The following is a 16,703-nucleotide window of genomic DNA, read 5'->3' on the forward strand; positions in this document are numbered from 1 at the left end:
CAGCTATCAACCTTGTACTATTAAGCAAAAGTTGTTATACTTGGCATACATGTAAAAATCTTGTTTACATATTTATAAGTAGTTCTACAATACTTCTTTTTGGCAGCTTGTAAAGCAAAAGTAAGAGATTCCTAATGAGTTATAAATGAAATATGAAACTAACCAGTTTGATCTTCATTCTAAGCTACCAAAAAGCCTTGCTATCTACTTTCATAGCTAGAGTGTGTGTGTGTATATATATATATATATATATATATACACACACACACACATACATATATAGATATGTATACACACACACATATATATGTATGTATGTATATATCTATGTATGTGTGTGTGTCTGTATATATATGTGTGTGTTTATATATGTATGTATGTATGTATATCTATTTAACTACTTATCTGTCTATCTACACAAATGTGTCGGTGTATATGTATGAATGTATAACACACATATACACATGCAGTCATGCACGCAGACACACACACACATGCACAGCTATGTATGTATGTATACAGGTTTAACAGTTGACTAAGCACTATTACTGAAAATATTTGCAATTTGCTTTCATGTTAAAATCATGCATTTTATGTTTTTGTTAGAGAGAAAACTACGAGAAATACTGAAAAGATTTATATGATGACGTACCATCCAAAAACCTTGATTCCTGTAATTATATGTTCATGCTGGAGATCCAACACTGTCCAAGCCTGTTGGATTGAAGGAATTACCCAAAAACTACAGTTGTCATCTAAACAAAAATAAAAAAAGATAGATAAATTAATAACAAAGGATATCAACACAGAGTACGCCTTATACTCTATTCTGTCTACATTGGTTATAAATGAAAGGATTATATAGTTTAAAACAGTCCTAATCTACAAAATATATTTAAAGACTGCTGGCTTGAAATGTTGGAAACAGAAGCGAAATCTCTCTCATGTTGCACAATACTATCTTAAAATCTTTTTTAAAGAAGGACATACTCTATAATGTAGTCCAGGAGACATGTACAGAAAAAGAAAAGTGAAAAACATAGAATAGGCATGGCATGAATGAATGAATGAATGTTCATGATTCTAGGTTTCCTCATCCAGGACCGAATTAGGGTCAAACGATAACAACAACAAAGACAACTATTATTATTACAATTGGATTAGAGTGGTAAGCTAGCAGGATTGTTAGTGAGTCAGACTAAATGCTTAGCAGTGTTTCTTCTGGTTCTTTACATTCAGACTTCAAATGTGGCAAGGCTGACTATATTTTTCATCCTGTCATGGTCAAACTAATAAGTACCAGTTGAGCAATGAGGTTGATGTAATTGATGAGCCCCACCCAATTTTCAGGCCTTGTGCCTATAGTAGAAAGAATTGTTACAATTGAAGTTAAAGCTATGAGCTGGCAGAATCATTAGAACATTGGGAAAAAATGGCTTGCTCTGTATCATCTTAGATTAAATCTCACAGAAGTCAATTATACATATGCTGAAAAGTTCCTGGCTTTAAGGGTACCACAAAGAGTATGAAAGGGTTGGTGGCCCAACCTTCTGAGTTTTTCTTACAGTGCTTAGAAAAACTGAAGGACTGCTGCAATAAGTGTGTGAATCTGAGGGGAATATGTTGGATAAAATCATAATTAAGCAATCCTCCTGTATTTTCTTTTACCCAAAGCCAGGAACTTTTCAGCACCCCCTCGTAGTTATCCATGTCTTTATTTTCATAGTAAATGTTAGATAAACAAAGGAGGTACTGCAAAAGAAATTTTAAGTGTTCCCATCTCTGTGATGCTTTGTTTCATTTTGTAACCAATCAAATTCCCTGTATATTCAAATCCTGAATATACAGATCAAAAAATATATCCTGTTGATAAGTAAATTTTCTTCCTTGTCTGAGCATTTTTGATGTAAAACTACTAGTTACAATGAAAGAATAACTTCAGCTTATAATAAAAATATATACACTTTACTTCTTTGTACTAAGTTTTTTTTATTTCTTAATTGCACATTCAAATGCATAAATAGATATATACATACACATTTACCTGTCTCTCTACTCAGGTCATTTCTCTCCCTCTTACCCCCACCTCTCTCTATATAAATAATGTTTGTCTTTATGTTCAGTTATAATAAAAATGATTCTAGACTAATCTGATGGGTTAGTCTATACTTTTGTAGAGTACAAATTTATTATTCTTGTGCAAGAATTGTTGACTATGACTTCGAAGTCCCTGTCAACAACATTCCTGTATAAGAATATATATATATAGTCAATTCAAATATATATATATATATAAGAGGTAGACCCAGGAAGACCTGGGATGAGGTGGTGAAGCACATGACCTTCGAACATTAGGCCTCAACGAGGCAATGACTAGTGACTGAGACCTTTGGAAATATGCTGTGCGTGAGAAGACTCGGCAAGCCAAGTGAGACCATAACCTGTGGCCTTTGCCAGGGGTGTAGCCAGCCCACTTATGCGTACCTTTCCTTCATTGGACACTAAACTCTGCTTGCGAAGACCTGTTGGGGCAAGTGAAATCGAAATCGAAACTGAACTGAATTCGATGACTGTCAACCGTGCCAGTGGAGCGCTAAGAGCACATTCCAAGCATGATCATTGCCAGAGCAGCTGTCTGGCTTCCGTGCCAGTGGCATGTAAATAGCACCATTTGAATGTGATCGATACTAGAGTTGCCTTACTGGCACTTGTGCTGGTGGCACATAAAAAAACATTCAAGCAAGGTCATTGCCAGTACCGCTGGACTGGCTCCTGTGCAGGTGGCACGTAAAAAATACCATTTGAGCGTGGCTGTTGCCAGTACTGCCTGACTGGCCCTTATGCCGGTGGCACGTAAAAGCACCCGCTACACTCTCAGAGTGGTTGGCATCAGGAAGAGCATCCAGCTGTAGAAACTCTGCCAGATCAGATTGGAGCCTGGTGTAGCCATCTGGTTCACCAGTCCTCAGTCAAATCGTCCAACCCATGCTAGCATGGAAAGTGGATGTTAAACGCTGATGATGATGATGATATATATTTACACATGCACATATAGTCAGAAGAATGATACACAGTACTTACTATCTAAAATATTAGTATTTGGACTCATTGCAGTACAACAACTGCAATAACTTGGCGAGTTTTCTGTCCATTTCATGTTATTTTCTAGTTCCGGATATTCTAAAAGAAACAAACAAATAAATAAACACACAAACAAATAATTACATAAGCAATAAATAATTTTTTTGAAAAAGAAAAATCAAAGAATTATTTTTTGAATAAATATTTTCCATAATCACAGGAACACATGTAGGCACATGCATGTGCATATACACACACACACACGCATTTACATACACACATGCACTCACACACACACATGTACTCATATACACTCATACACACACATGTACTCATATACACTCATACACACACATGTACTCATATACACTCATACACACATGAAGGAAAACTCCTGTAGCTTTTAACCCTTTTATGGTCATATTACTAATGAAATACACTGCAGATGTATTTCAATGAATTTTGGAAATAATCAACAATTTGAAGGAATTTGGTAAAATAACTTTTTTGTTATCAAGCTGGCAATTGGAATATAACTTAAAAAAAGGTTCTTACATAAAATTATCAGGGAAGATTTTGATTTAAATATGAGCATCTTAAAATAGTTTTGGCTGCTGTGTCACCAATGAAGGCTTTGTGTCAAGGTTAAATCTCTGTAGAATTCAAATTCTTCTGGAGTTAGTAAGTTCAAATTCTAGAGTGAGATTTAGAGAGATATAGGCTCCACCAATTTGACTTGTCTGATAGCACCACATGAGGACATTTTCAAATACAGTGTGCATAAATGCATTTTCAAATATACTGGTATTGCTGTGTGATTAAGAAGTTTGATTTCTGACCAGGTGGTCCTGGGTTCAGTGCCATTGCACAGCATCTTGGTATATTGTTTTACTGGGCTGACCAAAGCCTTGTGAGTGGATTTGGTAGATAGAGATTGAAAGAAGCCCATTGTATGTATGCGTGCACACGCATGCATGCACACACACACATATGTGTATGTTTGTTTGTGTGCGCCCATGTCTTGACATCATGTGATGGTAGTAAACAAGCATCACAAGTGGTGTTGTTTGTTTTCAGTCTTCTGTAGAAAATGTCTGGTCACAGGAAATATTATCTAGCTTGGAAACAGTTGTGGGTTGGCGACAGAAAGGGCATCCAGCCATAGAAAAGCTGCCTTAATAAATTCCATCTGATTTATAAAAGCATGGAAAAGTGGACATACAATGATGATGACAGGTGCATGCACTACCACTTCCATGCACTGTCCATTCTTATACACATATAACATAACTAAACAGACTGAAATGAAATGTTTCAGAAATAAGACAATACAAAATTCAATAGTCCTTACTTTTGATATAAGATTTTTTTCGACGTTCTACAAAAGAGCTATTAAACTGTACATGGGCACGTCTTAATTCTCCTGTGCTGTATTCTGAAATAGCAATATCAAAGAGTATTAAGTGAGGAAGCTGAAGTCACATGTAAGTTCAAACTGCAAGCTCAGTCACAGAATTTTTCTTGGATGGGTTAAAATGTAGCATCATGAGTATTTTCATTGAAATACTAAGTGGCTTTTTTAACATGTCTTCCCTAGCCAAAGGCCCATTAAGCCAATTTCCTGGATTCTATGGTGTATATATTTTTCACCTGGATGTGATGTCAGTCTGGTGCAGGATTACTCATTTTTGCCAGCTGAGTGGACTGGAGCAATGTGGTACAGGAATTGAAACCACAATCTTATGATCATGAGTGTAACACCCTAACCACTAAGCCATGCACCTCCACTTTTCTCTAATATGATAGTATATCCAGTTTTTTGTAGGTGCAGTATGACTGAATAGTTAAGAAGTTTGCTTCATAACCTCAAGGTCCTCAGTTTGATTCCATTGTGTGGCATCTCAGGCAAGTGTCAGTTTCTATAACCTCAGGATTAACCTATCACTTTTGAGCAAAATTTGGGAGGCAGAAACTGTATAGAAGCCCACTGGGTGGGTTGTATTTCAAAAGGTACAATCTTACCACACACTGGTATCATGCTGATTCTGTCTGAAAATTACATTAAGGGTACCTACGTTTGTGTGATACTTGGCTGATTCCATATTAATTCAGGAGCAGGTAATTCAGTTGATGAAACAGCTGAATTCTTATTGTTGTACAATGTTGATCCACCGGTCATATATATTAGGACAACCTGCGTCACAGTAAAGTTGGTATGGCCAAATTTGATGTACTGGATACATTATATCTGCATAGTCTAAGTCCTGAACTCAAGGGTCACTCTTATGTGACCAACTCCTCTCAAATAAGCATGTCATAAATTTACCTTTCTTTGGTTTTCATCTAACTCAAGAAATAATGGTTATTCAGAATTTGAGCTGCACTCCAATATAGGAGGGTAACCACTTCCTGTGTTGGGTGTATGGATATGCTGGGTTGGTCAGGATTTCTATACATCCTCTTGACTGCATATTGTACAAAAGAGCAGTATGGTTGGCACCAAGCTGACTACAAGACTTGCAAGAAGAATGTCAAGTCAAACACTAAAGTACTTTAGGGGCTCCACTCCAGACTTATAAGGTTTTCTCCCTAGATGTTGTTTCACCAAGCAATAATGGTATTTACACAGAGTTTGGGGACAGGCCCACTTAACCCTTTAACATTCAGATTACTCTGTCAAATGTAATCCTCATTTATTCAAATTGTTTTGTATTAACTCTGTATTATCTTGTAGCTCTGTGATTTCACTGAAGTGATTGTTTATTTTAAGAATGACATTGTAGGGTTGGTGTGAGAGGCTGGATCTGGCCAGTTTAAATGCTAAAGAGCTGATCAGAAAAAAAATGTTAGACCTTCTTAAAAACAACAGAAAACCTGATTGATAACAGTGTTGCAAATACACAACAGATTTGTTTGGAGTTAATTAAGAGATATTTGGCTGCCAAATAGTAAAAGTGAAATTACAATAGATTAGAGTTCAATGTATCAGTTTTTGGTATCAAACCAAGAAGCATGTAGTTGTGAAGTGAACTTGTTAAGAACACAACCATGTCTACACTCATATACAGGAGATATAAGGAATTATGAGTAACACTGTCCACTTCTCCGCAATAAAGTAAAAACAACAGAATATTAACTATAGTTGGTGAACTTTCAGCTTGATACATTGATGGATTTATTTACTTACCATCAAATAACCGCTGAAATTCATTTGGCCTATCTCTTGGCAAGTCTTTCACCATTTTTAAAGGTGTCTGAAATGAAAAAAAAAAAAAGAGAAAATATCATATGTAAAATAGAATTTCTTAGTTAATGAATTGTTGTTGATTTCTATCTCTTTTAATGTCAAAGTTTTCCAAAATCTAATATCCTCACCTCACACACAAATGCACTCAATCATTCATACACAATTTAAAATTTCAAAAGAATTGAACATTTTTGTCTTAGTAAAATCTTTTGGACCTATAATATTAATGTAATAAAATCCAAATAAAGAAGACATTTTTTAGTACTGATTTCTGAGTTAGACACAAAATCTTAATTAGTGGTGGTGGTGGTGATTAGTTAATGAAATCGATCCCACTACTTGACACATCAGCAGGGTTTGAACTTAAAATGTAAGTAGCTGCAACAAGGAGTTTTCTCCAACACCTGCAATGGTTCTGTCAACATATCACATCTAGGACACCATTAAATACAAATATCAAATTAAATGCACTTACCTCTCCAGCTGGATTGACAACATCTGTTTTTGCACCATATTGTAATAACCTCTCAGCTACTTGCAGTCTGCAAAAATTATGAAAAGGATTGACCATTAATTTTTATAAGGGATACATGAAACAATAAAAGATCTATAGTTTCATTTTATAAAGGATAAAATGAAACTATACAAGATCTAGAAAATGACATTAGCAGAGGAGGTTTTAGAGCAGGGGTGGGAAACTCCTGCAAGCCCATTTAATTTGTCCACAGGCTGATATACTCGTATGTACAAAATATAGCAAATTTTCCAATTATAAAATTTATACAATATTCGTGTGCCTATTTGCGACATAGGTCGCATTTCCATGATGACTTAAAATGGTAGACTCAAACAGAAACTCGTCAGATAATTGCCATTTGAATAGAAATTTTGTTTTCACTATAAAACACATATTGCTAGGTTTGTACCACCCTCTTGAGACCCAACTACACTCTAGATGAAAAATATAGAAACCTCATAAGTAATATAAATGTCCTAAATTCAGTGGTGGTGTTAATGAAGATGTTACATGTTAATTTAATGTATTAAATTTACCTTTATTAATGTATATCGAATTATACATAGATATATACAAGATCTACACAGATATAAAAGTTAGAACTTGTGATCTGCCTGTGGACCTTTTCCTTTGTAAACCTTTGTCTGCTGCACTAAAAAGTTTCCCCACCCCTGTTTTAGAGGCAGTTTTGGTGGTAGAGGTTAGAAAAAACATAAAATAGGACAAAATATGTCAAACAGAAGTAGATATGAAATATGATAATAGAAGATATGAATTATTTGACATATGAAAATATACAAATTAGGACACAAAAATATATTAACTGGTACATAAAAAGATACAAACTTGGACATCAAAAGATACAAATAGGACAAGAAAATATATAGAGTAGGACAAGAAAAGAAGAGATACAAACTAGTTCATGAATAGTCTGGTGCAGCCCCTCAGATTACCAGCCCTGGTCAAACCGTCCAACCCATGCCAGCATGGAAAACAGACGTTAAAAGATAATGATGATGATGATGTATATATATATATATATATATATATATATATATATATACATACAACTGGCACCTGTGCCAGTGGCACATAAAAACACCCATTACACTCTCGGAGTGGCTGGCATTAGGAAGGACATCCAGCCATAGAAACCATGCCAAATCAGACTGGATTCTGGTGCAGCCTTTCAGCTTGCCAGCTTGGTCAAACCACTGAACCCATACCAGCATGGACAACAGATGTTAAATGATGATGATGATGATATATATTGATATGTGAAAGTATTTAACTTGGACATGAGAACATACAATATGAAGACATACAAACTTTGACATGAATATATACAAAATTAGGACATGAATTGATATGAAACATCATTAGAAGTACTAAACAGGGATTGTAATGTTGTTAAACAGTTGTAGAGATAATATGAACCAGGACACATAAAGCTATGGAGATGTGAAGATATGAATACAGGACATGAAAAGACACATGATATCAATGTGTGTGCATGTGTGTGTGTGTAAACAGGTTTGGTGTTGCAAACACGAAAAATAGAACTCAAAACGTGAGTATGTATATTTTCATTAATATATAGCAGAAGCAACAGAGTGACTCAAGTGCTGAGAGTTTAATAAATGCTAGAACTTATGAAACTGGATGCAGAACAAGGAGTTGTGAATTTATATACTGGTGATATATATATATATATATATATGTGTGTGTGTGTGTGTATGTGTGTGTGTGTGTGTATAAATATATATATATATAAAATATGAAATATTACTGGTTTCAAATATTAATAAAAATTTGGAACTTGAAGTAAAAACATTTTGTATTTATCTTCTGTTTAGTGATTAGAACATGTCTGGTGTTTTTTCTGTAAAGCCTTCTTTAAATATAGTTTGATTGTAAATAATTCAGTATAAGGTTTAAGGTTTTTGAGAGAGAGTGTAGTTGTCTATTGTCTAAAAAAAATCACTGTGGGTTCATGCTGAGGGAGTGGCTTAAAAGCATTTATTGAATGGGCTTTATGTCCACCTGTGTTGAATGTTCTTTCAATATGTTTGGAATGTGACCAGCTGGGTGTTAATGGGTGTGTATGTTATGATAAATGTCTTGTTAAGAATTCTATTAAAGAATTAAGGTTTTTCCTTCTCTTTGGTGTGTGTGGGTTTGAACTGCTATGTTTTCTTTTGAGTGTCTCCAGCTGTGTGTGTATGTGTGTATTTTTTCAGTGTATTTTTTCAACTTTCACTCTTATATTATTCTATAATCATTAGTCATATATTGATCCTAATTCAATCAATTGATATATCCATCTTCTAAAAAATTATCTTTGGCCAATAAAAAACACATAAATTTATATTGCAGTAATAAAATAGTCACAATTGAAGAGAATTGAACTCTTTGTTTTAGAATATTTAGTTTGAATTTCCATGTTTTTGAGTTCAGTTCTAACTAGAGTCATCTTTAATTTTCATATGTCTAAGATAAATAAAACAAGAACCATAGTATATCAGGTTCAGTTAAAGTAATGAAAGGAGCAATGGGTGAAGGCAAAAAATTACACAAAGGCACACACACAATGTAACCTCGTGGACATCGGTGGCGATTTTTTCTTCCTCTGTTTTTCCCTTCTTTGGACTTTCCTTGTTTCCGACGAAGAGCTCCGCTCGAAACGTCATACTCTCTCTCTCTCTTTCCTTTCCCGAGCATCTAGTAACACAATCTGTATCACGTCCTCACGTTGTTGTTTTTTGTCTTTTTCCTTTTTTTTGAACTTACACACACACACACACACATATATATATATATATATATATATATATATATATATATATATATATATATCTACATACATACATACATATATATATATATATATATATATATATAAGGGCATTACTATACATGAATGCCTCACGCTAAGAGGGACTCAAAAGTCAAACCACCATAATAAACACATTTTTACCGAACGCGTTCTCAGTTAATAAAAGAGTTTGTATGTGTGTGTGTGTGCATGTGTAAGCTCAGACATAATTGTGTAGTTCCGAAGTGTACTTCACAAAACATAGTTTTGGGTTCAGTATCACCATGTGGCATCTTATGCATGTATCTTCTACTATAGCTTTGGGTTGACCAATGAAACCAGTAAAAAAATTTAAAAACCTACACTATGTATCTAGATGAGTTTAATCTCTGCTCATTAACATCATCATATGTTACATTCATGGATATATACATGCTAGAAGAATGTCCATGTATTCTATTGTAAGATTCATTAACTGTTAGCCTTTTAGCATGTAAACTGGCCATATCCAGCCCAAATATTCAACCTGTTTTATGTTTAATTATCCAGATTTAGCCTCTCACACTTACCCTACAATGTCATCTTAAAAATAAACAATTACATCTTCAAAATCTTGTAGTGGCAAGATAATGCATGATTAATTCAAAACAAAGTAAATAAATAAGCATCACATTAGACAGAGTAATCTGAATGCTAAAGGGTTAAGATTATCCAAAGGATTAAAGACATAATTTTCATTAAACATTTTTTTTATATTTGTCATATTTGTAAAGCTCAATTTTATGATAGTATTGAGTTCCTCACTAGATATGCCATTAATCCTTACCTGAATTTATTGGGTAAGGATTAATGACCGTAAAAGTCAATGTCCAGTGAGGCTTTCATCTAAGCCCACTACTCTTCATCATCATACTTGATGCTCAGTCATTTACACCAGTTTGGTTCAAGATGTAGAATACAGAAAGATACTGTGATGGCAAACTTGACATTTGGAAACAGGATCTGGAATCAAAGGGATCTGAGGTAAATGGTAAAACAAAAAAAGTGTAAAACAACATGTGTGGCCAGAAACCAGTGTGTGGTTTATGTTTGTACCTTGAAAAGGTGTTGATTAGCTATTTCATGGGGTTAAAGAGGTAAAGTGAAGAAGATGTAAATTAGCAGCCCAGGTAAGCTGACAGAATTAGGAGGTAATCTTCAATTTAGATTAAATGTTCAGTAAAAATTTATCAAGTTGTGGTTGCTCAGCCCTAGTTGAAAAGATCCACTCCAAAGGCATTGCAGCCATCATTAATTGATCTTTTTTTAAGACATAGTTTATCCACTACATTATCCTATGTTTCTATTTTTGACCTGAGGTGGATTTGGTTGCTATTTTTGACAGGTCAAGTAACTGTGGAGAGTCACCTCATTGATTTGTAAATCAAAAGTGTAAGCCAAAATATTAAGCGAAGGTAAATAGTGGCAATAATAATTTGAAAGTTCTGTCTGTAATTAATTTAATCAGACTTTAGAAGAGAACCAATATAAAGCTAGGAGGAATAGAATTAAACTTGTGACAGGTAATGCTATTCAATTTACTGAAAAGAAAACTATTCTGAGGGCAAAGTATTGGACAAGACTTCTTGAGGAAGTACTTTGCAATGGATGTCCTTCTGATGTCACTCTTTATTTTTCATGTTAAGTACTTTATTCCACTCCTTTGCATATTTAACTGTATTAAATATTTCTATTTTTGGGGAGACAGAAGCAATGAAATTGCTGCCAAAGTGGTGTCAATACTAAGATATGCAAAACCCCCATCCCACCGCCACAGAATGGGCTTCTGTATAGTTTCATATCAACAAATTTCACTCAGAATGCATTGGTCTACCTGAGGCTGTTGTCCAAGATGCTATGCAGTAGGAGCAAACCTGAAAGTACATGGTTGCAACACAAACTTCTTAACCAAACAACCATGAGTACAGATAGTGTAAATACATTAAGTATAGGCTAGTATTATATTTTATTCAATTGGATGCTTGTATGTAGATGAATTCAAGATGAAGAGACAAAGATGGATTGTCAATGCATGGATCTTAACTGGCCTGATACCACCTGAGACTGTCTCTGGTTCTGACGCACAAAACATCTTCTTTGAAGTGTTCTTATTCAAGTTAAAACCTTTCATCATAATCTTCATGTTAGAACTTTTGGTTATGTTTTAAACAGTAATTTAATAATGATTAAATTAGCTTTAAAACAAAATCTCTCCAAATTTTTCATCACATTCAATATTAACTGAAACATATAGGCATAGTACTTCATTAGAAATACAATCATAAAAGATTAAGTAAAGATAAATCAGGATTTAGCAGTGTAATTTCATGATTCTCTCAGCTACATTCTATTCATAGCATTAGAGAGCAGAAGATGACTAAACCAGTTTTGTCAGGATCTGTAAGCAATTAAACAGCTTGTCAATGATCCAAATCAGAGATACATTTCTACATTCATCAAGACACATTCCTATCCTGAGTACATAATTTACAGTACAGCAGACCGAAATAAGTTAAGTACCTTTTTGAAGTGAACACAAGAGTAGAGTGTAAGTTTATGGCTAAATGCCCATGTCTCTGGACATCTATCCACTTTATTATTGCCACTTTGAGAAATTATAACTAAATGAAACAAAATTTTTTACTTTACACTGAATTTATTTTTTACTCACCTAAAAAACCGTATTGCTTCATGCAAAGGTGCTGTTTCTTTCAACTTGTTAACAACATTTGGGTTAATGCCATACTTCAGCAACATCTCGACAATCGGTGCATATCCTCGTATCGAGGCCTCGACAAGGGCAAGGCTGTTGCCTTTTAGTGCTTCTTTATCATGATCAAGGAGGGTAGAAACAGCATCTAAAAATGGATTATCAAATCAAATTAAATATATCCAAATAATTATTAAAACTATTAAAATATTTATAAATCTATTAAAATCCTTAATTCAGTAATGGTTAGAAAACAGTTGATTAGAGAGAAATCCAAGCAAGAACACAAATAAGAGCATGACTAATAGTAATAGAGGAATACCTATATTCAATATATAAGGATTTATTGTGAAATCAATGAGAGTAGAAGAAATCTTACATTTTAAGTAGACCAACAAGGAATCAATACTTAAGGTGTATTGTAATCCTTAATACAACCAATTATATGATTATCCAAGTACTAATGACTAGTTAGTACTTGGATAATCATATGATAATTAGATGGTTCCATCTTTGAAGCAACCTAATTAGTTATAAAGACAGAACTAGTAATAACATATTATCTAAAGAATGGTATGAATGCTTCTAGATTCTTGCACATCTTTTTTGATTGCTGAACAGTCTTGATTGCATTCTCCCCCCCCCCCCCCAAAAAAAAACACAAACAGTGTTGATACTATCCCTCCCCTCCCCAGTTGAAAGGACTTTGTCTTGTTTTGCAAGTTACTTGGTAACCTCACTGGTGCTGGTGCCACAAAAAAGCATGCAGTACACACTGTAAAGTGATTGGTGTTAGGAAGGGCATCTAGCCACAGAAACCATGCCAAAACAGATGCTAGACCTTGGCTCAACCTTCTGGTTTGCCAGCTCCAATCACTGCCCAACCCATGCCAGCATGGAAAATGGATGTTAAATGGTGACATTGATGATGATGCTGATGATGTTGACGATACATATCAAATATGCAAGTCAGCATTCAGTAACAACCTGACATCACCAGCCAAATCTCTTTCTTAACTCTTATAGAAGTATTACAAGTTCCTGTATTCCTGGCTTAATACTATCCTCTCCTAAATCCCACATGCCTTTCCAACATTTCACCCACTAAACACATTTCCAAATCTAAATCTGCACCAAATGTTTTCTTTTCAGCTTTTAGCTGGAAATAATTTCAACTAAATATTCTTTTCTACTCTAGGCACAAGGCCCGAAATTTGGGGGGAGGGGGCCAGTTGATTAGATCGACCCCAGTATGCAACTGGTACTTAATTTATGACCCCCAAAAGGATGAAAGGTAAAGTCAACCTCGGTGGAATTTGGACTCAGAACATAGATAAACTACCACTAAGCATTTCACCCAGCATGCTAACGTTTCTGCCAGCTCACTGCCTTAATTTCAACTAAATATTAACTGTATCAACTTCATTTAGATATTCCCACAACACTTTCTAGAGATGCTAAAGATTAAAAATTTGGGCATTTTCCCTTCGCTTTCTCTTACCAACTAACAAATAATAAACAATACAATACTTTACAGTATGATAGAAGAGTAGTTTGCCACTGTGTAAGGGTAGTTTTTAACAATATAGAATGTCCATTATCCATATGAACCGACCAGTTAATAATAGCAGCCAAGCCATTACATGACCATGCAACCAGATAATAGCAGCTAAATCTTCTTCATATCACACCCTTCTCTCTTATAAAAAAAAAATAACACATTGAATAGTTTTGTTTGTAATTACACTATGTGCAAATAAATATAAAATATAAGATAGCCATGGGTGTAGTATTGTGATCACAGGTTTGATAATACAAGTTGACCCGGGTCATATGCAACAATACAACAATCATTATCCATGCTAATCCTTTTCAGTTAGCTCTATTCTCGTCTCTCCTGCAAGATAACTAAAAGAGATTATGGCCATTGCACTGCCTCCATTCAGACTAACAAATAAACAAAAAGTTTTAATAAGGATGTAATCTAGAAGTGTATCACTTACCTTTCTTATTATACATAGCTGCTACATCTAGAGGAGTTGCTGAAACTTTATTAACCATCTGTATATTAGCTCCAGCCTGAAATACATTGAAAAAGTGCATTTAAAAAAAAAAGGTTTTTAGTTCAAATTTCAAGATAAATGAGAGAATATTGATTTCTAGTACAGACACAAGACCACACATTTTAGGAGAATGAAATCAACCTAGATACTTGAGTTGTGTTTGTTTTAACATCCCAGAAAGATGAATCTTGGTGGGATAGTTAGTTGGGTAATATTATTAATTCTTTGTGTTACAAATATATGTAAGATTTAATAATGATACTGTAGTGGTGATCTGAAACCTAACTGCTAGATACTTGGCCAGACATCATGAGTAAACCACCACAGTTTCATGTGATGGATCTATAAATCAACGAATCAGCGTGAGGTTGTGGTGTGATGTGGTTTTCATGAATGCTCAACAATTTAACCTCTTGTCCCCAATAAAAACTGTTTCTAGCACTCAATTCACTTCAGAGTATTGAAGGTGGCGGCTGACTGATTCATTTTCCTTCCCTTTTGCCATGCAGATGGTTCTGGACATTTGTGCAGACAACTTCAGCTTCTCAGACAGACTGTCTGTCCTGAACATTCACACAATATTGCATAAGTAACTTCTATGGATGCAGCATAGTTTCTCTCTCTCCTATTTGGCAGTTTTAAATATTGTTCATTGTAAATAGCCAACACTAAATATCATTATATTCAGCAATAAATATCAAGTTAAATGTTCATAAGTTTGCTTCAGTTATTATTCTTGCAACCAACAATGACATCCATATGTACACTACACATCTATATATATATAAAATTGAGAATATATGTCTGTGTGCCTGCGTGTGTGTGTGTCTGTGTGAATTCCTAAAACTCCAGAACTACACAACCAATTTCATTCAAATTTTACGGTTGTGTTTTAGTAAAAAAACAATTTAACTTCTTGCATACTTCCAACCCACAGCAACATCATACCTCCTCCACTATTTAAGTATTACGTGTCAAAAGTGAAACAAAAACACTCATGTCATTCGAACCAAATAAAAATTACTTGTTGTTAATAAAGCCACCCAACATACTCCTGAAGTGTACCTTCATTGACCAACTCAAATGACATGCAAACCTCTCAACAATACTTATTATCATTATTTCTTATATCAACACAAGTCAAACATTTATAAGAATGAAGGTAGTTGTAATGAAAGCATGTTGGTAGTAATAAACAGTTATTGTTTTTGTGTAGCCCCAGATCAGTTCTATTCAGCAAAGCTAGGACACAGGTAGTTGACAAAATAATTAAGAGCAGCCCACAGATTTGTTCTTGCTGATAAACTATGCCTCTGCCTAGCTGAGGGTTGAACATGTAATTTAAGAATATAGAGTGCAGTATGAAATTTTCGGCATGTTGTGTTCTCTCCATGTCCAGTCTATTTATACCTGTAAATTCTGCTGGTGACCTTAACAGTCTCTCTCAGATGCTATACCTCTTGTTGATGATAAAGTTGTGTGTTGGTTGTTATGAAGATGCGACATGTTATGCTTCTGTAGTAATAACGTGTGTATTGTACATATGTTTGTAAAGGGGTGGGTGAATACTCTAATATGATATTGTAATGTCTTCCAAATTAGTTTCAGTGACAACTTTAAATTAAACTGTGACTCAATGAAGAACATTAGCATATATTTTAAACTTCAATGTACTTAGAAACATTCAGTTAATGTGGTCATCAAAATTCCATATTCCACAGACTGATGTAGAATTGCTGTATAAAATCTCAATATACTGTTGCCTGTTAGTCTATGTTGGTTGAAGGCCTTCTTATCAATGCTGGAAAAGTGAACTTCTTAACCATTCAACCATACTGCACCAGCAGAGGGGCAAGCATGAGTGTGTGAAGCTAAGAAGTTTGCTTTGCAACTATGTGGTTTTGGGTTCAGTCTCACTGCACAGCACTTTCAACATGTATTTTATTATCATCCTAGATTGACCAATTTCTAGAGTGAATTTGGTAGACAGAAACTGTGTGGAAGTTTTCTCTTAACTAAGTAGTTTGGCAAAAAGAGACTGATGGAATAGATACCAAATGTAAAATATGTGCTGGATTCAATTTGTTCAAATAAATCCTTCAATACAATGGTCCAATATAGCCACAGTTCAATGCCTGAAACAAGCTAAAGAAATAACAGAAAAACATGTGTGCATGCATGTGTGTGTGTGTGTGTGTGTGTGTGTGTGTGTGTGCACGTGTGTGTGCGTG

General features: G+C 34.6%; 1 protein-coding gene across 1 annotated transcript in view; it reads right to left on the reverse strand.

Annotated features, from left to right (window-relative positions):
• The window catches only part of LOC106877910 (uncharacterized), a 101,406-nt gene that overhangs the window by 21,012 nt on the left and 63,691 nt on the right, over window positions 1–16,703 (reverse strand). The window contains exons 6-12 of the mRNA XM_014926961.3: window positions 14,413–14,488; window positions 12,371–12,557; window positions 6,804–6,870; window positions 6,269–6,335; window positions 4,433–4,516; window positions 3,082–3,180; window positions 653–755 (exon numbers count right to left, since the gene is read on the reverse strand). Coding sequence (XP_014782447.1) covers window positions 653–755; window positions 3,082–3,180; window positions 4,433–4,516; window positions 6,269–6,335; window positions 6,804–6,870; window positions 12,371–12,557; window positions 14,413–14,488 — 683 coding nt within the window. The remainder of the gene's footprint in view (window positions 1–652; window positions 756–3,081; window positions 3,181–4,432; window positions 4,517–6,268; window positions 6,336–6,803; window positions 6,871–12,370; window positions 12,558–14,412; window positions 14,489–16,703) is intronic.

The sequence above is a fragment of the Octopus bimaculoides genome, chromosome 2, assembly GCF_046866305.1.
Source record: "Octopus bimaculoides isolate indiv1 chromosome 2, ASM4686630v1, whole genome shotgun sequence".
In the NCBI taxonomy this organism is placed as follows: Eukaryota; Metazoa; Mollusca; class Cephalopoda; order Octopoda; family Octopodidae; genus Octopus; species Octopus bimaculoides.